The following is a 24,806-nucleotide window of genomic DNA, read 5'->3' on the forward strand; positions in this document are numbered from 1 at the left end:
AGGCCTTCCCTATCTGGTCACGTATCTATTTCAAGTCTTTAGGGTTCACTCCTTGCTTGAGTAATATCTCCTTCCAGTGCTTTATCCATCCGTGCGTCACAACTGAACAATTGACGCTGGCAATTCGTTCTTAACTACCCGTTGTTTACACCTCTTGTAAATGGATTGTATCCTGTACTGTTTCTCACCTCAAGTCAAGCACCAATACCAGGGCAGCATACATCCAAGGAGTTCCCCCCTTACGCATCGCCCAGAGCCGACACGAACATAAAATCATCGATCCGCATGCGTCCGCGGGCCATAGCTCTAAAAACTAAAACAATACAACAATGCTTTATCTGCCAAGGGAGCCTCCCTAACTGTTGGCAGGAGCGACTGTGTCGCGCGGCAGTCCTGAATCCTTCCGCAACCCACAGCTTGTGACGTCTGCCTTGTCAAACTTGTTAGTAGCTCACCACGCACCGGCGTCGGGCGTGTTGGCGGACATGTTAGTACAAAAAGTACATATCGGAAGCCAGGCCAGCACTGTTTCACAACCACGAAAAATGCTGGAAGTAGCTTGCAGCAGGATAGCAATGGAGGGGCTCCTGCATGGCACTTGCACATTGACACACGAGCACACGAACCGGCATACTCGCGCACAACGGTCACTGTAGGCGCTGTCCAAGGCCCATCAGGCCGAATATAAAGCACAGGCGTTCAGTCATAAGTTATAAATGAAAGCAGCTGTTACCCCTGTTAATCCTGACCTCTGGACCCTTCGGAAGGTTCTGCCAAAATTTCAAGCCGACAAATACATGCAAGTCTGCTGGCTAACAGCCCCATCGAATGCAGTCGCCCCTGTATAACTGCCCTGGAGCCATTAATTCTTTAGTGCCTGCGCAGTCTCACATCCACATATAAAACGCCAATGACCCCCCCGCTACCTATGGCCACGGCAACAGTCGAGAATGTTGTCTTCCCCTTCCTGCGCCGTCATTGCCCATAACTCTTTCCTTGTCCCTTTCCTGAGCGCTACCGACTCCACAACGAGTCCCATTGCGGGGCCCCCGCTCCAGGCATTCCAGCAGCTCCCATAGGGACTCCGGTCCCCAACCCGAAAGCCTGGGAACCACCCAGGAATGCACCCACAGTACCAAATGTCGCAGGCGCTTGCTGCACAGGGGCACCATACGCGGCAGCTGCGCCGCTGAAGGGCTCCCCACCGCCAGGCACCGGGACGCGATGTGACCCAGCTCCTGCCGGGCCTCCTCCCGTAGAGCCAGTGGTTACAGCTGCCTTCTTGGCCGCCAGCATTGAGGCCCGCTTGCGGAAGAGCAGCCGCAGCACGAAGCGCGCAATCTCAGCGTACAAAGAACCCGCACGGTCCAATAGCTGTAGCAATGCCGATATGAAAAAGTGCACCGCGTGGGTGTTCTCGTCGACCAGGAAAGATAACCGGCCGAAGAAATGCATGACGCCGTTGACCATGTGCATAAAGGACTGCCAGGCCGTTGGCGGATGCGGCGGCGGATGGTTGGGATCCATGGGCCCACCAGGCAATGGCATGCCACCCCCTGCACCGTACATGCCCCCCGCGCCATACATGCCCCCCCCGCCATACATCCCCCCCGCGCCATACATGCCTCCCGCGCCATACATCCCGCCTCCGGCGCCGTAGGAACCATAGCCGCTGTACATACTCCCTGTGGACCCGTACATGCCACTGCCATATGTACCATATCCGCCACCACCATACATGCTTCCCGCGCCATAGCCTGGGCGGTAGCCCGTCCCATACATGTTGGACCCGTACATGCTAGACCCATACATGCTGGAGCCGTAACCAAGCCCCAAGTTACTGCCTAAAGCTCCAGGCCTGGAAGGGTAAAGAGACGACGAATAGCCGGAACCAAGACTGCTACTTGTTGCCAATGCGTTTGTCGTCTCGCCGTCCCGTTCCCAGGGTCGCGCTGGCTGTGTGCGAGGTACTATTGCAGTCGAATGTGAAACTGCCTGTGCGGTCTGGGGCTGCTCCCAGGGCTTCGGGCCAGCGCCCTGTGTGGTCGTCGCTGCTGCTTTCGCAGCTTCCCACGGTTTAGGTGGTGGTGCCGCACCTGTTGCATAAAACAAATGACAGAAACGCGAGCTCGGCTTGAGAATCAAAGCATATTCATGACGAAGCAAACAGCGTCCTATGTCAGCATACATACCGCTCATCTGGTGTCTCCGTAAGGTTGTTTAAAAACTGTCAATAGTACGAGAGGGTTTCTGTGGAGCTCGTGCCTCTCTCTACTGAAAGCCGCTGGAACGGAGGTCAGGGTTCTTTGCTCTTTTGCTCTTTTGCTACCAAGCTAATCACAATTGCACGTGAGCGCAGAGCATATTCTGGAATTAGACAGATTTATATAACTAATGGATATCACGACTGTTACCGTGGACTTGCGTCGTGTCATTCAAGTACAGCAAGCCACATGACATTCTGGGGATGTATGACCGAATCACCACTGGGCGCAATTTTATCATTACATTGCCAAACGTAGCGGAACGCTGACGGATGAGGCCCAACCAAAACTATTTGAATCATAAACTCCGACATGGTAGCACCAGTCCCCAGAACAGGAGAGGAGAAATTTACACAGTAAACACTTACCTATGAAACCACAAATCAGAAGCAGCAACTTAAGGAAGAAACATTATACCATTCACCACCAACTTCCATGGGCAACCCTAAGTCCAACTTGGGCAACGCGCAGCGGGAACCACTCACCCGCTCTTTATCCAGAGCACCCCATTGCCCAATCCTAGTTCCAATGATCGCGCATTGCAACGCGGAAGCATACAAACTTCGCTGATACACCTGCATTGTCCTGTGTCGGTGCAGCTGCTACAACTATAACCAAAAGACATTGCAAGGGCCTGCACTTCCTAGGCAAGACGCCGGGCTCCCTTGCGAACCTGAACGGGCAGTGAGCCCCACTGCGTGAATTGCAGGACGGTAATTACCCTTCCCCCTGACAACCCGTGGTCGTCCTTCAAACCCCGAGCAGACCACCGTCGCGGCTGTGCACCCAACCTGCAAAATACCCCAAATACAGCCGTTCACGCGGCTGCCAGATGGCCGCAAGCCCGCCGCAGCTGCAGTTCATGACCATACAACGCGTATCAACGCTCTGCGATAAGGGGTAGGCTTGTAGGTTCAAGCCCTATGGATCTTCCTCATTCCCCTCCACCTGAAAAGCCACAAGATCCGGCACTGCGCGCAGTTCCTCCTGCTGCTACGTCTCTCACCATTTCGCCTCCAAATGACTGAACTAGCAGAGCGTTAAAGTTCAGTCAGTTCGCTGCTTCAACCGCCTGCCGCGCAGATCCGTCCACCACTCCTCCAGTGCGCCGCCGGCGACCACGTCGCTGCTACCCGTGAACAGCTTCCTCTTCTTCGACGGGTGCAACGACTGCTGTTCCTGTTCCAGCATCAGTTTGGCACGGTACTGAAACTCCAGCAGTGTCTGCGTGTGTAGCGCCACGCACTCATATGTCTCGCAGGTTAAACCATCCGCGCCGTACATCGATTTGGGGGATACCCAAAAGAACGGGTGCACCTTGAGCAGCTGCTTCAAATCCTGCAGCCGCGCCTTGCCGTAATGCTTGCCCAGTTGCGCCGGTAGCGCTTCAACTGCCGCCTCAATCGTGTCAGTGAATAGCCCGATCTCCTTTTCCTTGCATCCAAGAAGGTGCAGGGCAACATGTCGGAGCACTAACCGCTCCTCCGCACCCTCCGGTTCCCTACCCATGAGCTCCAGACTTGCGCCACCGCCGCGGCCCATAGCGGCCGAGCCGCCAGCAGCGCGTGCGGTGCCAGATCGTTGCTGTTGCTGCTGCTTCTCTAGCTTGGCCGGCAGCAGCAAGTCAATCGCTGTGCGGAACAAGAGACACATGTCGCGGTAAGAGGGGAGCTTCTCTATGCGCAGTCGCACCAGCCACTGTATGCTCCTGGGGGCCTGCCAGTGCGTATGCTCCTTCACCTCAAAGTAGTCAACCTCCTGCCGAAGCAACGTCATCGTACTGGCTCCGCCGGCTGCTTTAATTTCCAACGCCTTTTCCAGCACTGAGGGGACGTTGCACAGCGTTGCACCCACCAGTTCATACGCCCGCAGTTGCACCTCCTCGTTGTTGACGGGGACGCACCGGCCCCCCTCCGTCGCCAACAGCAGCACCTCTGCGGCCGCGCGAAAAAGCTGATGCTCAGGCGTTTCCAGCGGCCACACGGCCCGAATAGACCGGTCAAGAACGAAAGCGTAGTACCCTGCCCGCATGTCACCCATATCATCTTTTGTGCCGGCCTCAGCTACACCCGCGCTATCCGACTCAGCCTTCTCGACCGCAGCAGCGGCAGCATCCGCCTTGGCCCTTGCCGCCGCCGCCTCCACTGCGGCGGCCTTCAACGCCAGCGACAATTCCTGAATCCGCTTCTCGCAAGTCTGCGCCAGCTGCTTCTGCATACCGGTCATCAGCTCACCATCCAACCGAGTAGCGGCCACGGCAGCCTTCAACGCTTCAGCGCGCTTTATGGCGTCAGCCAGCGGCAAGGGCGGCTCATCGGGGGCCGGCGGGCCCACAGGCTGGGACGGCCCGTATGCAGCCCGCACACCTTCGCTCGCCAGCTGCATTCCGTGGACATCTGACACAGCCGTGTCGGTCCTAGACCCGAGCCTGTCAAGGAGCCCAGTCCGTAGAACCGGACTAAGAGCGTAGCTGTCAGCCGTCACGCCATCAAGCTCCTTCGGTACGCCACGGCTGCCAAGCCTTTCTCCAAGGCCGACGCCGCCAGGATAGCGGCCTACCACGCCCTCCTCGTACAGGTAGCCTACATCCTGCTTCAAGGTCAGCTGAGGCAAAGGTTGCGGCTGCTGCTGACGTTGTGTTGCTACGATGCAGATGCGCCCGTCAACAACGTCTGCCAGGGGGCCATGCGGGTGAGTAAAAGCTGCAGCGTCGCGGGACACTGTGTGATCCTCCCACATCGCCGTCCCGCCACCGCCAACGGTAATGCCTGCCGGTGGCTGGTACGACTGCGGCTCATACGAATGTTGCGGTGGCACTGCAGGCGCCTCTCTGGCCACGTGGAGCGGAACTGACGGCGGCCCCATTGACGGCGCGCTCGTGCTGCCGTAGCGAGGCACCTGTATTGGATGCGTCTCAGGCACCGGCAACTGCGTGTGCAAAGGCCCATAACCAGCCGCTGCCTGCTGCTGCTGTTGGTGTGTCGGCGCCGTGTGCTGTCCTGGGGCCCCTGCTGCCTCCAGGGCCACCACACGGACAGTGCCCGATTGGTCGACCTGGATACCCCCCGGTTGTTGGACGAGCTGCACGAATGACACCGGCGTCGCCAATGTCTCAACGCTCGCAGGCTTCAGTCTCGCAGGCGCAAGCGGTTGCGGGTAGTTGGCAGCTTCCGAAGCTGGTGACACTGTCGATGGGCCGAGGCCGCTGGGGCCCCCAGCGGCATGCAGCGCAGCAACTGGCGGCGAAGACACTGGCGCCTGTCCAGATGTCGACGACGTCCTCATCAACTGCCCACCGCTAACATCTTCATCTGCCCATGGCGCACAAGAGCTCTGGTGCTGCTGGTAATTGAGCTGCTGGTACTGTTGATGTGGCGCAGGGTACTGCTGTTGCATCGGGGGCGAGGGATATTGCTGCTGCGGTTGCGGCTGCTGCTGTTGCGGCTGCCGTTGCGGCTGCTGCGCCTGCAGCTGCTGTTGCGGCTGCCGTTGCGGCTGCTGCGCCTGCAGCTGCTGTTGCGGCTGCCGTTGCGGCTGCTGCGCCTGCCGTTGCGGCTGCTGTGCCTGCGTCTGCTGTTGCGGCTGCTGAGCTTGCGGCTGCCGTTGCGGCTGCTGCGCCTGCGGCTGCTGTTGCGGCTGCTGAGCTTGCGGCTGCTGTTGCGGCTGCTGAGCTTGCGGCTGCCGTTGCGGCTGCTGAGCCTGCGGCTGCTGTTGCGGCTGCTGAGCTTGCTGCTGCTGTTGTGGCTGCTGCGCCTGCTGCTGCTGTTGCGGCTGCTGCGCCTGCTGCTGCTGTTGCGGCTGCTGAGCCTGCCGCTGCCGTTGCGGCTGCTGCGCGTGCTGTACAACATGCGGCTGCGCAGCAGGATGCGGGGGTAGCTGGTGCACATCCCCCTCGTACAGACGCTGTTGTTGTTGTTGCTGCTGCTGCAGCGGCGGGCGATGTTGTTGTTGTTGCTGTTGCAGCGGGCGATGTTGTTGTTGTTGCTGCTGCTGCAGCGGCGGGCGATGTTGTTGTTGTTGCTGCTGCTGCATTGCGATGTGGGTTGGCGTACATTGCTGTGCCTGGGTGTGCTGCCCTGGACCGTTATGATACCAGCCGGTCCCCTGGGCCCCGTTTGGTTGGCCCGGCTGGCCAGCAGCGCCCGTTGCAGAGTCCACTGCGGGAGATGCGGCGGCCGGCGGCCCGTTATTGCTACTGCTTAGGTATTGCATCTGATTTGGGTATGAGGCCTCGGAAATCGCTGTCTGCGGCGGCAGTAAGGATGCTGGTGGCGCACCGGCTGGCTGTGAATCCGACTCATGCTTTCCCAAACCCACGGCAGCGTCTTGACGCGGGTAACTCTGCATCTGCTGCTGTGGAGGGGATTGCTGCTGCACGCTATGGTTTCGGTACTCGGTCTGCTGCTGCAAGCGCTGTTGTTGTGACGACTTGTCCTTTTGTTGAGGGAAGGAACGTGGTTGCAAGTGATCCGGCAAGCCGCTCGGTCTACTAGCTGCCGGTCCGGATGAGCCGCTCTGGACATGCTGCTGGGCCATCTGCTGCTTTAAGTGTGGTGGCAGTGGATTGGCGGAAGGCAAAAGTAACTGGTTTTGCTGCATAGGCGGCACGCCTAGTGGTCCTTGGTAGAAAAGCGGCCGTTGTTGCCCGTATCCGGGGAGCGTGTGGGTCATGTGCGGCGGCAGGGGCCGTCCCGGCCCAGCAGACGACAGCGCCTTCCGTTGGGACGGCTGCTGTTGTCCACGACCAACGGGGCGCATTATGGCGCCCACGCTGCCGGCGCCGACGCGGTTCAGCAGCGGCGGTGGGTAATCTTCCTGGTGCTGCATCCCTAAAACGTGGCCAGACGGCTACAGACAAGACAGCGGGCGCTTTGAAACAGAAGTGCGAAACGAACTGAAACTCCAGGTGGCTAAGATAGTTATATCTTTAAACTCCAAGAAAACATGACGTGGGCCTATCCACGGCGCACTGCATCAATGGACGCCTGCGGCGTGAACACCGCCGCTGCTGCGCCACAGGTCTGCAAAGTACGCTGCTCCGCTGGAATATCACTAGGCTGACGGTAAACCCGTAAGCAGTGAGACTTGACAAGAGGGTGAAAGGCGGGACGTCCCGACACCACTCCGCTATGTCAAGATGCTTGCAACTCTTTCCACCTTTTCAGTAATTCTATCCTGCACAGAGGAAGATGCGTCCCAGGTATAATCACTACGTCAGATGACCGATAGTCGACGGCTCAAGGCGACACAAAACCCGCATCAAACCTCACTTTGAAAGTATGTATATCATTAGCTTAAGATCTGTACCAGCGGAGTCCACATACTGACCTTCAAAAGTTCGCGGCAAAGCCACCAAAACTCAAGGAAGGAGCAGCTGCAGATGACAAATTGGATGGATAAATCAATACCTAAGCTAAAACAATAACGTTCTGTGCTTGAAACTAGTTGAGACGCCCGAGCGCATTGGACACTTTCAACGGTTGGTCGCGACGTTATCAACTGTAATGCCTGCCTGTAAATGTCCTGCCGGAAAGATGTAGCACAAGATATGTAAGTGCGACATGCACATCCAGCAGGTTGAGAGCAGGGCGGAGAGGCCCTGGTCGAGAGGCTTGGCAGCCGCCGTACCGCTGTCAATTACCAAGACTTATCGGGGCATCCAGCTACATCCTGGCTGCTTTGCGCACCACAACAAGTTCCATTTTTTCGATGCGTAATCAGTTTCCACGTTCATCTTCCCCGGAGCTAAATATGAAACCTATGTGTGTGTGTGTTTATTTCGAGCCCAAAGCAAAGCTTGGATTTGGGAGCCTGCTACTATCTGCTCACCTCGTAACGGCAATACCGCTATACTAACTGCATGCCCCGTCCATCCATAGAACATACGCGTACCAGTAAATTGCCAGCAGCAAAGTTACCATGTCAGTACATGCATCTCGTTCAGCCCAGGAAGAAAAGTCATGTGGTGTCAATGTGCTGGTGCGCATACTGATTCAGCAGCAGGAAAGATCTATTGCGCCTCTTGTTCCACACCTTTGGCGCGTGGCGGTTGCTTTCCTTACGGTACCATTATAAGCCCGAGCATTGCTAGTTTGCTGGTCTCCATTTTGTTTCTGCGAGCCGATGTTATACATATAAGCTCCAGAATTACATAAATGAGGCAGCGGGTACATCATCGACCATGTGACGAGGAAGAAGATTATTGTTGTCCTAACGGAACGCAACGGTGCCGTGCATGGCATTATTAAAAGGCAAGGTGGAAGCATGAAAATGTCCTCTTCCTCAAAGAAAACTTAAGCAGGCTCAAGGTCCCCCTCAACAGTTACAATTTAAAATGTTGTTTACTTTTCTGAATCTCAAAATGCATAGGTGTAGCACACATGCTGGTGGCTAATGCAAGCCAGTGTTTGAATATCCTCTTGGTCGCAATAGCGAAGATTAAGGACATGTCAGACAAGAGCGTTGTGAACACTGCGTTGGGCAGGATTATCGGGGTGAAGAACCAGGTGTCGGATACGACCATTATAACCGGGTGCGTATCTACGTAAATCCTTGAATGGGCACAATATTCGGTGAAAGGTTCTTTGGAGGTGAACCCTCACCTGTGGTTTATACCACTAACGGACTGGTTTCTGTTGTTGGCCAGTGATGCCTGCTGTGAATCTCTATTCGCACTTCGATTTTAGCTGCACTTACTTGTCACATTAGGGAGGCCGTATGCTGCATTAGTGCTGAACGTCTTTACGTGACCTTGGCTGTCAACCTCTGTCCGCGTTTATGGCCAGTTGATGTGTGCCTGTCGTCCGTCGTTTCCGTCGTGTGTCTATCCCACAGTTTATGGATCTCAGGCGTAGTCGGCACTGCAGTCATCATACTCTTTTGCGTGCTTCAACGCGTGAGCCTGCTGTACAAGTACCGGTTGGTAAGCACCACGGTGGTGGTCATTCCCTGCCGAAGAGAGCACCGGAGAAGCTAGCGTATCGAAGAGAGCCCAAGCATACATCTTACACATCCTGCACCCAAATTAGCGGTGCAGCTCTGACCTTTTCCTTGCTTCGCAGGTTGCCAACCATGTACGGGTCAAGCCCCCAAAGCTGCGGGAGCGCGGTCTCATCTCCTTCATGTAGGGTTGTACCTCCCCACACACGTAAACCAGGCAACAGCCGCTTGTAGTATATCATGTCTGATTTCTTTGGAAGGAACCTTAATTGCCAAAGCCTGACCTGAGAAAAACGGGGCCACAAAAATATCCGCAACAGGAATAATTGCAAAATGGGTCTCCTCCGCAAGAAACATAAAATGTATACTTTACCGCTGTCAATAATTTACATGCCGCTATTTGCTTCTGACGTTTTCCAGCTCAAAATATCTGCAAAATCGCCAAGTAGGGTGTTGAAATATCCCCCGCCTTGAGCGCCGTTCCATCGTCCACGCTTACCCCCTGCCCTGGTGCTGACACGACGTGCAGTGATTGGGCCATCAAGTCGATATCGGTGTCGGATGTGGACTTCATTCTCTCGGCCGGACTAGATGCGCTGGTATGTGCCTCTGGCTCCGCTGGGGGGCTTCTGGCGCAGTCCACTCCGGCGCGGATGACACAGCACCCGCGGTGCACTGCTTTCGGTGCAGTGCTTTTTTCCTTGTCAAGCTGTTTATTTAGGGCAAAATGCTTCATGCTGCCGAACGGTGTGCGATAAGCGGGACTCGGGATTATTCTTCCCGTGAGGGCAGCTTGCTAAAGACGAGATTCAGATGAGGACCTGCGCAAGCACCCAGGCGGGCACCGACCTGACAAGCATTGCCATGTTTATGTGGAGAATGTGCAGCACAGCTGAGCCAGCGCTGATTTGAGGGTCGGATGTAGAAGTACCAGCCTACGCGGGCGGGCATGTGCGGGGCCCGGCATGGTCTGTCTAGAGCAAATGTTGCAAGCAGGAAATACGCTCCGGGGCAACAGGAATCACCAATGCATGCAACAATGCCTTTGACACGATGACCCTGTGATCGCCTCCCTGCAGATCATGGTGAAGATCTGTGCGCTAGGTGTGCAGCTGTTTCTACCCCTATGCATTCTGGGAACCGCAGTCCGTGAGTCGGTTCCGGAGCGCCGTATCCGTGTGCATGTAGCGCTGCGGCCAGTAGGCCCCAATCAGTGGGCGGCAGGAGGTCTTTCCGAGGTGCCTGCCAGCATTCGTGTTGTATCGCCATGCAGTGGCTTTGTAGATCCTGCCTGCGTATTGTCCTATGTGCACCCATATCTTCGTGCGGTCATGGAACGTCAAGAACACTCTCAGGAATCTGCACTCGTGTGTTGCCCTGGCCTCATGGAGCGCACCCGTTGCGTGTGTCCGCCTGCCGACTCCTCCACAGTCATCCCGTTGCACTGGACTGGGGGCGCCTCCAAACAGCTGGACGCTTACCAGAGCGGATTCATGCGCCTCACAATGTCCAATATCCCGCATGGCTCCAAGGTCTTTTGGTATGTAACGCCGTGATGGAACATTGTGGTTTCGGGGCCATGCATCCGGACCGTGCCGTTCGGAATCTCACTCCGCCCCACCGTGTTTATGTACCTTGTCACCGCTCGAGCACGGACCTTGGTGCTCGAAGCCGTCCTCCACACAAGGAAACTGAGACGCCGGTTGACTAGTTAGTCTCCGCCTGTGTGAATGCGTTTTATTATTATTATTTTAATCAATTATTAATAACTAATTTATTATTAATATTCCAATTTCATTGAGATGTCTTGCAGCACCTGGGTTGGCACTGTTTGGGGCGCTTTGCTTCCGGAGGATCCTGTAGCCGCCGGGGGGGTTGTGAAGAACGGCATCCTTCTTGAGCTATGGATCTAGGAGGCTGCGGACTTATCAACCTGATGCCATCCTGGCCGCCTTGCGTTGTGTAGACCGATTCAGGGGCGGAATTGGTTACCTGTTGGTTCGGTTGTACTGTTGTACTGCAAACAGGGTGCATCTGGGTTTTGTCTACATCTACCTGGGATGGGCTATGGTGCTGCTACACTGGCATTACCACCAGTACCTCACCATTCGCCAGCACTACCTGCGGAAAGGTGGGTGGAGGTACTCAGGTGCTAGGGCAAAAGGCGCTTGGGGAGAGCACGACTGATCCACGCATTTTCCCTGTGACCTGGGCTAGAACGACCCGGACCCCACGGTGAGGTGAGGTGAGGCGAGGTGAGGTGAGGTGAGGTGAGGTGAGGTGAGGTGACGTCAGAAGAGGCGAGGTGCGTGCAGATCCTAACCCGCACAGCGCCTAGTAGTGCTGGCTCGAAAGCTGTTGCCTTGGGAAGCATACCACACAGTGCACAGTTCTCCATTGCTCTAGCAAAAGGTTGCCGCCGTATTGTTGCACATCGTAGGGTCGCCATGGTAAACATTTGTGAACGTTATGTTGGTGCTTTGTTGCTGCTGTTGCGGCCCTTGCCGCTCAGGTGATGACGTAAATCTGTGGCGGGCTCTGTACGAAGAGCAAGGACGGCCGGATCCGCCACAGGGCAAGGAACCTAGGGGCTCGGAATTCATCAACGGCCTCTTGCGCAGCGTGCAGCTGATCAAGGCACTCATGCCGTCGGGCGTGCCTGTCAGCGGGCCCACGTCCCTGGTAAGACCGTACAGTACAGTAGCAAGTGTATAGTGGATGCTTAGGAAGGCTGTTGTTGCTGCAGCCACCGGACATTTTCCGGAAGGAAAGCCCGGCCTAGCGTGTGTGCCCTCTCCCTGGTCCCCAGCCTGCAGACGGCCGGGACGAGGAGGATGAAGATGAGGAAGAGGACGAGGGCTTTGCGATGGGTGGCATGCCATTGCCGTTGGAGTTGAGGAGGACGACCCTGGGAGGCCTGGACCCAGTTGGGGCCCGGTCGCCGAGGGGCTCTGTGGACGGGTGCGGACGCGTGGTACACGTGCGAGGACATGGGGATCTTTGGGCGGGGGAGTGGTGAGGGCTGTACCAAATAATAAAAAACGTTTGGAGGACTTGGGCTGCCGCTAGATTGCAGCGCCAAGAAAAACAGTCGCGCGCTGTGTTGCATGTGTTGCATGTGATGGGGAAGCTGCCGCGGCTGGTAAGTCAGCTTTGGCTAGGAGCGGTCAGGCATATGCCCATGCTTGCCGCTCGTTTTGCGAGGCGGCTGTGGTGGTTGCTCCCAACCCCCTTGCCGGGACCTCGGAAAATGCATGCCACCTGGCTTGTCAGCTTTAGGAGGGCAGGCACTGAGCAAAATCCTTCAGCGCTTCTTGGCAACCGACCGAGACTGCCCACCTCCCTACCTGTGCACAAGCTCTTGCCTTGTGCTTCTGTGCCGTGCAGGAGCCAAAGCCGCGTACTGCAGCTCTCGGGGGCGCATGACGCACCGACGGCCGGGTCGGGGACCTCATCAAGGCTGTCCCGCCGGACTCTGGCCCAAGCAATCCGCAACCGCGTTACCGGCTCTGGAAGCACCGTGTTGCGGGCCTCGGGGGCACAAGACCATGGCAGCAGACTCATCCACCGGGCCGCCTACAGCATCGGACCCCGCGCGGTGGCGGCCCCTAGCGACCAGGCGCTGCAGCACATGCGACCACAGCTCAGCCTTGACCGCGGAGGCAGGCGGGGCATGTCGCCGGCCCGAGGGCAGTCCTACTTGAAGTCAAGCGAGCCGGTACGCCGTGTATGCGGAGTGATGGGTTCTCTCTGCGCTGCCATGGTGCGGCGGCATGGAGGCTGCATGGACCGTGGGGATGAGAGGCTTCAGCAGCGTGGGGAAGGCCGGTGGGCCAATCTCGATATTCCCAACTTCAAAAGCGGGGCCCCCAGCCTGACTACCGCGCTGTGTTTCTCTTTCGCTGCGCTGCGTCCCGTTACCGTTACGCGGTGCCTTTCGCCTTCGTTTTCCGCAGGCGGAGGTATCGCCTTTACGCGGGCGCGTGTGCATTGAAGATGATGTGATGGGCAGCAACAGGAAGGGCATTGCCGCCCCTGTCCAGCGTACGGGCATTGGCAGACGGGGTCCGTTGGCAGAGGCCGCCGAAGGCACCCAGCACATTGGAGAGGACGACTCTACTGCGACTGCAGCGACTGCAGCGACTGCAGCGACTGCAGCGACTGCAGCGACTGCAGCGACGGCGGCGGCTGTTCCGTCATCGCTGACGGCGGCGGTGGCGCCGGCATTTGCGAGCAGCGCGGCGGTGCCAGTCGCGGTGCCTGGACATACTCGCGCATCACATCCCGAGGTGCCACCATGCATGCCGTCTCAGGTCAGCCTTCAGCTGAAGGAAAGCAGTGACGCCGCTGCCGGCTGCGGCCTCGGTCAGGAGGGGGCTACTGATCTGGAGGCGGGGCTGGGCCGCAGCGTTCTGGGTGCGGACTCGCGCTCTTTGGCCCCAAGCCCTTGCTCCATAGATCGCAAAGGGTCGGGTCTAGACTCTGATGCGCACCTGCTTGAGTGGTGGCTGGAGCGTCCGGAAGCGACCGTCCAGTCGCGCTCACGTGCGCTGCGGGCGCAGCTGGAGAAGGCGCTGAACGGGCGCGACATGGACTTGAAACGGCCCAGCGTGGGCCACCGCAAGACGGTGAATGCGGAGTTCTCGGACGGCACGCGCGTGGCGGTGCTGGCGCAGCACTACGCGGTGCTGGTGACGGACGTTACATCGCGCAGACCGCGACTGAGGTGTGAGGGCTGAAGGGGTGAAGGGGATAGAGAAGGGCAAATGTCAGTTGGGCGCCGAGGCAGGGGGGCTCGACAAGCAAGCGCCTTGTCGGAGGGGAGCTGAAGAATTTTTGCCTGGGCCTGGGGCCGCTGCTGGGCACTCGGTGAGTTCGGGGGAAGGGGGCGACCGAGTCCCCCTGCTGTGGGAATGACTATGGTCATTTTTAAGCTGGAACAGCTGGTACGGGAAACTGGGGGAATTCCAGGTTGGCTTAGGCTGTGAAGTTGTGCTGTCTATGTCGATTTGTGCGGGGAGATGTAGTCTTTTCCGCCATCCGTAGCACAACAGATTGTGGCGCCCGTGGCGTTTCGCAGGCCTGCCGGGAAATTATCATGATAGATTGCACCTCCGCCCGCACCTTTACATTCTTTTTTCATTTCCTTAGCATGTAACCTAAATCAATGTGCTCTTGCACATGATTTCTCCACCCTCCTCCTCCTCCTCCTCCTCCTCGGATTACAGCAGGCGGAACAGCAGGGGCCCCGCTCAGCCTACGTTGGTAACGCTGCCTGGCAGCGAGGCCGCTGACGCCGTCACTGAAGTGCAGGTTACCGGTCGTCGTCCAGCTGGATGCTGCCTACCTCCATGGCTTTGGAGGTGCGTGGCTGCCAAAGGTGTCTGACTCATCCATGGCTGCTAGCACAGCACATGCATCCCCCCCTGTCCCGCAGCTCGAGTTGAGAGGCGCCGCTTCCACAGCCCGGGTCTGTCGGCTGGGCGTTCCAGTCCCCGGGGTTGCTCAATTGTGCAGAAACCCGCAGCCAGCTGGGCTCTCCCTGGCCCATGTATTTGGGTGATGGAAGACGCCCCGGACGATCGCAGCCCGCAGGAACACCTTGGGCCGTCATCTCGACCCATTCATGCATTCGCAACAGCCGCCTAGCTCAAGAAGCATTTGCACGATACGGGTCAACAGAAGACCCGCTGATGCTGCCCCAGCTTCTATGACGCCACTCATGGAAGACGACATGGACGCCAAAACCTGAGCCGCTCTGCCCTCTTCCCTAGGTGGCTGCTTGGGTTTACGTTTACTGGAAAACATCAAAATGTTATCCCCTGCTTTGTAACCTCACCTGCTATGCAGCTGGTGTGACCTACAGTACGGTCACCAAGCCGCCCGCAAGCTCAACCCCAAGCTTCCGGCTACTCTGTCTGAGGAGCTCCTCGCGCCGGTCCCCAGCGGTGCCAACCGCACCATTGCGAGCATGACGGCGCTCGCCCGTGGGTCCACTCCATACCACTGCTCCCCCCGGGGCTCGGGGGATGGCCGTGTCGTGCCAGCTCTGCTGAGTGGTAACCGCACATGCAGCGTCAATACGCCCTCGCATGCGCAGCCTCTCTCTGCGCTACAGACCACCTCAACCGCGGGTCGTATCGACCTGAATCCCGACTCATCACCGAAGATGGCCGGTCGGTGGCACCAGGCAGTGCGCGGTGCAGCGTTGCTGGGCCGGGCCCCGCAGGGGGGCACTTGGAGCGGCAGTGGCAGTGGCAGCGGCAGCGAGAGACTGATTCGGCTGCTGGAGATGATGGCCCGGGAGGCGCAGGGAAAGCTCGCGGCAATGAGCACAGGGATCGTATCGGCCAACCCGTCATTGAGTCGCGGCAGTCCCAGCAGTCATCACACCGGCACCGGCTCTGGCACTGGTACGAGCCACCCGGTGCCGACGTCGTCTGTCAGGGCTGTGGCTCTGCCCAGGTCCTTTGGTACTGGCCCCTCATCATCACACCAGCAGCTACAGCACCAGGGGGTGCCGCATCGGTTCACGGAGCCAGGTCCCGCAGCAGCAGCTGCTAGTGGCGGACAGGCCGCGGCGCGCAGAGGACAGGCAGCAAGCCCGAGGGCAGGTAGCGGCCCCATCATCATCTCTCCAAGGGTACCGGTAGGCGCATCGCTTCGCGGGGTGGCGGCACTGGGACAGCGGGAGGGCCCAAGCACCAGCGGCACAGGCGCCGGTCCGGTGGCAGAGGCGTCGTTGGAGATTCGTGAAGAGGGCCAAGCCGGGGACGCTGCCGGGAGTGAGGGCGTCATCCAGGAGGGTAACCACGTCGCCGGCAGCGCAGGTGCCTCGGCGGCCGCTGGCGTGGGTGCCGGTGCGGGGCAGGATGGCGGGCGAACGGTAGTAGATGCAGCGACGTCGCAGCGTCAGGAAGGCTCACCACCAGGGGACGAGGTGGAAGCCAATCCGGTATCCCAGCAGCCAACCGAACGCGAACGCCTGCGCGCCGCTGCGCTTGCCGGATGGGAGGTTGTACGGCAGGCGGTGTGGGACGGCCGCGTGGCGGAGCTGCCGTGGCGGTACCGTTACTCGGTGGTTTCCGCCACCTTCCTGCGGCTGTTCCCCGAGGAGTTTGACCGCGCCATCCAGGTCGTCAATTTCAAGGAGGTGGACCTGCTGCTGATGGAAGTGGACAAGCACATGGCGCAATACGAGTATGTGAGTGCGGGCAATGCCATCCTAGGCAGGATGGCTAGGGTGCGGGATCGGAGGGGCTCGACTAGGGGGAATGAGGGGAGGCAGAGCGGGGTGATCTTTGGGACGAAGTGGATGCGTCTTTCTTGCACGGTTTGCATGGACGTCCCGTGGCAAGGCCCATCATAAAATTAGGATTTGATGATTTTTGCGCGTTGTGGTGAGCTGCCTGTAAGCGATCAAACGAATGAGTGCAGTCACACGCCGCAGTGGGGCTGAGGCAGCGTTGCCCGCGGGGATGTATGTGTGAGCAGCAGGGCGAGATGGGAGGAGGGGAGGCCTAAATGCGTTTTGGGAGTTGATAACCCTCTCCCTCCCCCTCCCCTAGACAGAAACCCTCTCCATGTACGTTTCGATACGTTTTGAGGCCATGTTCGACAACCCTGCGCCCATATGTAATTGATTACAGGCCATCAAGTACGAGGAAAAGACCGGGAAGCCGCTGTACGGGTGTCTTGGGTTTTGCGGGCTGGTGGGGGAGCGGTGCAGGGTGCGCGACCACCACCGCGACAAGATCAACGACCTCCTGGTGCAGGTGGGTTTGTCAGTCACCTCATGGGTTGGGATTTCGAGATGAAGGTAGGTGTGGTAGGCAGCGGTGATTTAGGCAGATGCGAGGTCCACTCTTTTGTTGCAACCCGCTCGGCGCTCAGCCCTCAGCGCTGTGAAGAGGTGCAACCGGCTGCCACTACTCCACTTTCCCTTGCTCTGGGTCAAGACGGACCCGCCCCTGGGAGCCCGCGCTTTCTTTGCCTACAACGACCGACACCGACACCGACGCCGACGCCGATGTCTACCCAAATCAAACCGCTCATGTCGCGAGCGGTCCAGGATCCGGCTACCGCCGTCCTGCTGTGTGTACATTGAAGCTCATCCCTGTTGCAGCTTTTGCCGAAGCAGTCAGCTATAGCTGCCTTGGAGCTCTACCGGGAAGCTGTCTAGGCTGCGCCCAGGAGAAGCCTCGGCTGCCCACCAGACAGCTAGCTTTCCCGGTTGTGGAATTTCCCTTGGATATGCGTCGCCTCGGCCTACTACCAGCACCACCAGCACCTAACTTTGGAACCCCCTGTAACATGATCCGCTCGTTAGGTTCGGAAGGCGCGAGTGGCGGCTGCCAACAAGGCGCACACGCCGTCCTGGTTTGTGTTTTTCCGCACCCAGCGCGCCGCCGCCATGGCGTCTCAGTGCATCATCCACGCGGAGGACAACCGGCAGTTCCGGGTGCGGCGCCCCGGACCGGTGGTGGTGGTGGTGGTGGTGGTGCGGTTTGCAGTGGGGGCGTGTGATGAGGGGGAAGGACCGTGCGAAGGGAGGAGGGAGACATGCGGGGCCCCGGCCGGCAAGAGATGTATGCGTGCATTGGGCATTGGGCATTTCAGGCATAGGGTCCGGAGGGAAGTGCGAGGAGGGTTGTTAGGCCTGATGAGCCCGATGGAGGTGCGCAAGGATGTGAGCCGTAAGCCCGGTACACCAACCATGCGCCCTGCCTTGGCACGCAATGCTTTCCTACCTAGGCCGTCACACACCCGTACATACCGCTTGCCTTGATGCCTGTCTGTCTGTTTGTCTGTTTGTTTGTCTGTGTGTCTGTCTGTCTGTGTGTCTGTCTGTACCTCCAGGTGCACCCCGCTCCCGGCCCTGACGAGGTCAACTGGTCGGCCCTCTGGTCCAACTTCCGCGACCGCGACCTGCGGCGCAACCTGATGCGCCCGCTGGTGGTGCTCATGGTCGCCTTCCCCATCGGCATATTCACCGGGGGTGTTACTCAGCTGGACTACCTGCTGTGTCCGGCACACCTCTGCGGTACACGGGGTTGAGCACCGGGGGTAGGGGTAGAAGCACGGAGAACGGGGGTGGGCCTTGCAGTATGTTGTTGCTCAAGTATGACTTTATAGATACCACTTCTGAACAGGTGCAGGTGCAGGTGCAGGTGTGCACGACACAGCGCACCAAGAGGTATAGAGGGAGAGGACAAAGGGCCGGGGGTGTTCTTGTTTGCTTTCCTCCTCCTTCCGCCCTCCTCTCGCTGCTTCCTTTTTTTTACCGCGGTTCGCCCTTCCTTGCCCGCCCGCAACCCCGCCCGCCCCACCACCGGCTCAATCACCGGCTCAATCACCGGCACACGTCCACATCTGGTTGTGAGCAGTGGGGTTAGAGAGCGGCTCCGAAGACTGGGTTGCGGCGGGCTGCACGGACGACATCAAGGAGCGGGAGAGGTGTGTGACGCTGGGAGGGGGGCCCTACTGGGAGGCCGTACCGGTGTGTGTGTGTGTGTGTGTATTACAGCGCGGATATCAAGACAAGGTGCACATTGGCTGGGAAAACGCTGTTTGGTGTGGCGCATGCGCCGAGGTGTGTTTGTGCTGTTCTCCAAAGTATACACGCGGTTTCCAACGCCGGTGGTTGATGGAGGGAGGTATCACACGGCACGGCTCGCACGGTGCCTGCACGAAATCTTCCAACCCCCCCTTCCCGCGCGACCCGATGGCCGCCTCCGCTGCGAGGGAAGGTACCCCGCTGTGTGTTCCGCCGGCGACGAAATCACTTGCAGTTTTTAAGCTCCACCTATGGGTAACTAATCCACTCGCCACAAACATGCATTCTGCGCCATGCGTGTGTACTGATAGTATGTACCAATAGTATGTACTGATGATTACAAAGAGCTCATCGTTGCACACCTTTTCAGTGTCGACTCTTAGCAGTGGCTGATGAAAAGAGTCGACACTCGGGGACATCACGGCAACTCGCACAAGTCCAGTTCCCCCAACCTCATCCGCCCCGAACCACCTCCATCCAGGCGGGGTTAGCCTCACCGTCCTGACTTGCTGCCCCCTGCCCCGCACCCCGCTGTGCTCCTCATCCTCGTCTCCTTCACCGTGATCGTGCGGCCCTCGTGTGCCCTCCGTTCCCGCTGCGGCTGTGTCTGTGGTCGGGTGTACCGCAGCCAGCAGCTGTCCTGGGAGTGGTACTGCGGACAGAAGAACCCAATTGCGAGGCTGCTCAAGCGGCTGGTGGTGGCCTGGCTGCCCTCCCTGCTGCTCATCCTGTGGCAGGGCATGGTGCTGCCGCTGTTCTTCACATTCGTGGTGCAGGTGGGGGCGCTTGGAGTGTCGGTTGGTTTCCGGGGGGTGCACACTAATCCTCCTTGGTGACCTGCCGCCGCCCAGTTCCAACCTAATCCTCCTCCCCTTCCAGCCGCCCCACGCCACGGTCTCCCCCGCGCCACGGTCTCACGCTACGTCCCCACTTGCCTGTGTGGTCCCGCAGATCAGTCGCCAGGCCCGGTCTCTATCGGAGGCCGACCGCTACATCGCCAAGAACATGTTTTATTTCGGTGTCTTCAACGTTTTCCTGGGCGGGGTGGCGGGCAGCACCATCATTCAGGTGCACGCGGGGTCCTGTAGAAGTGACGGGTAACGGGGTCTGGGGTGGCAAGAGATGATCCTGGAAGCGTACTGCGCCTCCTCCGTCACGCCTACACGCCTACACGCGCACTCAGTACAATAGCTGTACAGTACATTCAGCACAGACAGGTCAGGGCGTGTCGGGATTTACATGGCCACCGTCACACACGGCTTCCTGGGCGCCTTTGTGCAGATTCGTGCCTCCTATGTATGTGTGCACGCGTGCGTTGCTAGTGTTTGCAGTTCCCATACTTACGCCTGGACAACGCTTTGTTGCTGCGTGCAGGGTATCAACTCGGCCATTGAGAAGGGCCCAAGTGAAATCTTCAATTTGGTCGGCACATACGGTGCGGGGATTGCGGAGCGGGCGGTGACAGAGCCTCTCGAGGGCGTGTGTGCTCCCGCGTGAAGGGCTCCCGCGTAGGGTTGTGGTCGGGCACACCGCTGCGGCCATCGCAGGGTGCAGAAGGGCGAGGGGTGCACAGTGACCTACACAGAGACCTACACTGGTCGCCGATTGCGGTGAGGGCGGGGCAGTGGCCGAGGAAGCCAGTCGTCGTCGCAGTGCTGGCTGGAGCACGGACTGACTGGAATACCGGCCCCCCAGAGTGCCCCAAGGTGCTTTGGCGACAGTTTGTCGTACAGCTTGTACGCGTATTGACGTACACTGAAGGCCTTTTGGTCAACCCTGTCGACCCATCTCCCGCCCCTGCACGGCCGTGGCCCCCCCCCCCAACTATCCCCCCACACAGTGCCCACCTCGTCCAACTTCTTCATCAACTACACCATGTTTAGGTGAGCGTGTAACGGAAGCCGTTGTCGTGCGCGAGGATAAAGGGAGGAGAAAAGCGCCAACAACCCGATTTGGATTTTTACAAGAACGTGGAATGTATGCCAAGGTGCATGTGCGCCACACGGCGACAGGGAGATGTGTGAGGGTGGGACAGGAAGGCCCTGTATGGTACCTTTGGGGCCCGCAGTCCCATGCGCGCGGGCTAGCCGGGGCCCAACAGCGTGCGGTGGGCTGCGTTGCCGCCTCTGCCGCTCTCTTGGGGACCGGTCGGGATCCCCATAAGGAGTGAGTCGGTACCGGATGGAGTGAGGCAACTCCCCGTTCCGGCGGTCGGTGCATCTGCATCTCCTCCATCTCCTCTTCCACCTCCTCTTCCACCTCTTCCTCCTCCACCTCCTCCCCCTCCACCTCCTCCTCCACCTCCAACCCCAACTCCTCCCAACTCCTCCAACTCCCCCCAACTCCTCCAACTCCCTCAACTCCTCGTCCTCCCACCTCACTGCCTCCCACCGCACCGCACCGCGCCGCGCCGCAGGGTTTTTGTGTCCGTCCCGGTGCGCATGCTGTGGCCCCACATCGGAATCCGCATGTACCTCATCCGGCGGTACCTGCGGCTCTCGTGCATCATCACGCGTCGCGAAAGGGCCTTCCTCATGGCTCCGGGTGAGCGCCTCGGTCCCTGAGGTGTGAGAGGGAGCGGGCTCGTGTGGGCGATTGACGCTGTACTACAAGGCCGCCTTAGGAGAGTGCGCCGTAGGACAGAGCTGAGGGCGCCCAAGGCTGAGCAACCGGGCAGAACCGATCCATTTCATGTTTGGTGCATTCCAGGCGAACAACGCTTCTCGATAAAAACAAAGGGGATAAACTAGGGTTCGTATCCCTTTCCGTTGGGTCCGCCTGGCTGGCCTGCCCGCGTGCGTGACGCTCTCGCTCTTCACGACGCTACGCTGCGCGCCCATATCTGCCCATGTGCCGCTTCCCCCTTGCATGGCTGCTAAGCGAAATGGATGTGGCCAACCTGTTGTTGTGTGTTGCTGTGTGACGCCGTGTGCCATACAGTGTCGCCGCGATATGGGTTCGAGGTGGGCATGGTGATGATAATCTTCCTGATTGCCTTCGCCTTTAGCGTGGTGTCCCCGCTTCTGATGCCCATGGCGATGCTCTTCTTCGCCATCTCCTGGCTCTTCTGGCGCTGGGCGCTGCTCTACGTCTACGTACGCAAGTAAGTAAGAGGGTGACGACTGCGGCAGCCTGGCTCAGCTGTGTCCCGCAGTGGAAAACAATCACGTCTGCGGTGACTGGACTGGAACTCGTATGTTGTTGAGTGCGGGGCCGTGCATGTAGGCATGTGCGGTGTGATGCCGTGAAATCCGCCAATGCCCGTTTGGAACCGTCGAGCTGAGATACATAAGGCCACATATGTGCTTAAAAGTGTGGAGCTGCCTTGCGACCGCCGGCTTCAGGTCGGCGGGGTCTCCCATCGCCGATTTAACGAGTTCCTCTCGCAAAGCCGCATGTCATGAAGGCGATCCGCGGCGGAGCAGCTAACCGCCGTAGTGCGCACAGGCCGCGGGTTCTCTAAGGCGCCGCAGTCAACTGGTCATCTCATTTCCTGATTTTCCGCCTCCCAGCACTGCCTCCCTGTCCAGACGTTGTGTGCTCGCCAATACCCACGCACGTCCCTACCCTCTTATGCTAATCTCCTGCGCGCTGGCCTGTACGACAGGTACGAGGGTGGCGGCACCATGTGGCCTTTCGTCTTCAACCGGGTGCTGGTCTGCCTGGCCATCTTCCCCGCCTTCACGGCATGCGTCTTCGTCACGAAGCACGCGTATGCACAGGTGCGCTGTGGTTGAGGCGCTGTCTTCCTGCGTATGTATCTTAGCGGCGGTCATGGGGAAGGCCAGGGTGTTAGTTCGACCCGGTGGCGACGAGGTGGTGGGGTAGCGGCCAGAAACGCAAGGCAAGGCAGGGCAGGGCAGGGCAAGGCAACGCGACGTCACTTTCCTCGTTGTGAAGGTTCTGAAGGGCTGGCGGCCCCTGGCTGGCGGCCTCTGCATGCACCTCTTCCCCCCCCCCGCATGCAACCCCGACGATGCACAGGGCCACACGCATGTCCGTCAACCATCATAGCAACCTCACCCGTCACTCCAGGGGTGCTCTCAGTTTAATTCCCGTTGCTTCCGCCCGCAGGCTATTGTGCTGCTGGTTACCGTCCCTGTCATCCTGGTCCGCTTTCACAAGTACTGCTACTACAGGTGCGGTCCGCCTGTGGTGCGGCTGAGCACCTGATGCACGGCACGGCATGGCGTCTTGGCGTTGCGTCCCACCGCCACTGGTGGCTTAGGATGCTGCTGGTCGCAACTATGCTGTCCACAAAGCCGTACACTGCCTCCGTACACTGCCTCCGTGCATACGATTAGTTAGATGCCGCTTTCCTGCTCTGACTCTTCACGCGGGGCCCCCACAGACATTCCCTCCCAGTTCCAGTTCGGGGTTCCCCCCGTTGTCGGTTCTCTCACGTATCTCTCTCTGCCTCCGACCAGCTGCTCCTGCCGCCCTGGGGCCGGTGTCCTCCCTCCTTCCTCCTCTCTCCGGACTTTCTCTCCGGACTTTCTCTCCGTGCTCAGGTTCGAGACGGGTCTCCAGGCAATGCCGCTGGAGGCCACGGTGGCGGCCCCACCCGCTCGCGTGGAGCCCTGGGTGTACACGCCGCCGCCGTTGCTCAGCAACCTGGCCGGGTGGCACCCCGACTGGTCCAAGTGCTGGATGGGCTGGAACATGCCCGTCATGTACGGGTAACGTGCATACAGGGCATCGCGCGCTTTGTTCGAACCGAGCAGATGTCGAACTATCCATTGTGCGGGGGGTTTGTAGCGCCAAGTCACTACACGCCAGACAGTGCTGGGTCTTACATAACTGTAGGAGTGGGAGGATGTAAGGGGGTTGCAGGACATTAGGCCCTCGAGGGTGGAGGAGAGGGGAAAGACACCGGAAGGTGAGTTTGCCGCCGGGCGCGGGGCGTGCCGGGTTGGGTCGCTCGGTGTCTTTTGGAGGTTGCTAATAGACGTGGTGGGCAGCGGAGGGCGGAAGAGGGTAAGCCGTGTCGTGGTCTGAGAGGTTTCCTTATGTACAGCCTGGCGAGCCTGGTGAGCAAATGCGCCTTCGTTTTTAGTACAGCATGGAACCATATGATTTTCTGTGGTGGTACATAGTAATGGCCGTGTTGACAAAGGAAAAAACACGGCCATGCATGGCTTGATTGGGCGCACGTGAGGGCATGCCATGTAGTATTTATGTTTGCTTCTGCAGGGTGGGACTGGCGCAGGCGGCGAAACTCTTCTGCTGATGCCCAGATGGCCTTTGTCGATATTCTTTTGCGTCCACGAGAGCGATTGATTGCCTTGACGAGAGGATAAGCGGAGGTCGTGATGGTCGTTGAGCGGGTGGGGTCACTTGCTGCCCCGAGTCCGGAGAGCAACACCGGGAACTTATGTGACGTTGTGTGTAAATTATGCCGTCAATCATGCGGCCTGCGCCTGTTATTGGTGGCTGTGGGTCAGTGAGCGAAAAGCGTATCTAGCATTGCTGAAGATGTCGCTGCCCTGTGGGCAACTTCTGCGGGTAGCTTTGTGTGGACTGTGAAGCCTTTATGGGGCAATTTTTTCCCCACCTATGTGGTAGGGTCCCCTGACCCATTTTCGGTTGGGGTAATCCTACCTATTTGCAGATTTATTTTCTGATTTGCTCATGTGCTTGAGGACAGTGGCGTAAAGTGCACCTGTACAGCGGCACGGACGAGTTCATATAGAATTCGTGCGGCGCATCTTTTTCTTTATTCGGTCATGGAGGGGCAGTCGAAGGTGTTTTGCATAGCGCCAAGGCAAGAGTAGGAAGGATTTCGAGTAGAGGTTGTCGAGTAGAGACACGTCCTGACAATTGGCATTGATACAAACTGCTCTGGCCGGTGCCGGCCAACAGCATGTGCTCCCCCAGAGCGGATAATTGGATATTACCTTATTAAGTTATTTCTGTCAAGGGGCATACAGTTAACCGTTAACGCGTAGCACCGTTAATACGTTGTGAACAGCGATGGTCCGTACGACCGCTGTATGTTTTGTGTGCGCTGTCCTGAACAGGAGGCTGATGATTATCGTAACTCCTTG

The 24,806-nt window shown here is 58.6% G+C and overlaps 3 protein-coding genes across 3 annotated transcripts; 1 reads left to right on the forward strand and 2 right to left on the reverse strand.

Moving 5' to 3' along the window:
- Positions 1-1,014: 1,014 nt before the first annotated feature.
- On the reverse strand, positions 1,015-2,105 carry VOLCADRAFT_104235 (uncharacterized protein; the record flags this gene model as incomplete). Its single annotated transcript, XM_002949251.1, has 2 exons — positions 1,015-1,482; positions 2,097-2,105. The coding sequence occupies 2 exons, from the start codon at positions 2,103-2,105 to the stop codon at positions 1,015-1,017; spliced, it is 477 nt and encodes a 158-aa protein (XP_002949297.1).
- A 1,206-nt stretch (positions 2,106-3,311) lies between these two features.
- Positions 3,312-6,565, reverse strand: VOLCADRAFT_89603 (uncharacterized protein; the record flags this gene model as incomplete). Its single annotated transcript, XM_002949252.1, has 2 exons — positions 3,312-5,522; positions 6,542-6,565. 2 exons carry the CDS (start codon positions 6,563-6,565, stop codon positions 3,312-3,314), a joined length of 2,235 nt encoding a protein of 744 aa, XP_002949298.1.
- Positions 6,566-8,572: 2,007 nt separating this feature from the next.
- Positions 8,573-23,442, forward strand: VOLCADRAFT_104236 (uncharacterized protein; the record flags this gene model as incomplete). The annotated part of the gene is made up of 27 exons (XM_002949116.1): positions 8,573-8,796; positions 9,099-9,186; positions 9,326-9,387; positions 9,733-9,802; positions 10,283-10,352; positions 10,635-10,743; positions 11,231-11,334; positions 11,716-11,885; positions 12,013-12,218; positions 12,591-12,921; positions 13,517-13,929; positions 14,432-14,566; positions 15,054-16,407; positions 16,853-16,978; positions 17,533-17,664; positions 18,063-18,246; positions 18,590-18,659; positions 18,730-18,795; positions 19,388-19,535; positions 19,711-19,827; positions 20,134-20,194; positions 20,600-20,642; positions 21,176-21,303; positions 21,700-21,862; positions 22,367-22,481; positions 22,834-22,898; positions 23,271-23,442. The coding sequence occupies exons 1-27, from the start codon at positions 8,645-8,647 to the stop codon at positions 23,440-23,442; spliced, it is 4,854 nt and encodes a 1,617-aa protein (XP_002949162.1). The 5' UTR covers positions 8,573-8,644.
- Between the last annotated feature and the right edge of the window lie 1,364 nt (positions 23,443-24,806).

The sequence above is a fragment of the Volvox carteri genome (genome assembly GCF_000143455.1).
Source record: "Volvox carteri f. nagariensis unplaced genomic scaffold VOLCAscaffold_13, whole genome shotgun sequence".
Taxonomy (NCBI): domain Eukaryota; kingdom Viridiplantae; phylum Chlorophyta; class Chlorophyceae; order Chlamydomonadales; family Volvocaceae; genus Volvox; species Volvox carteri.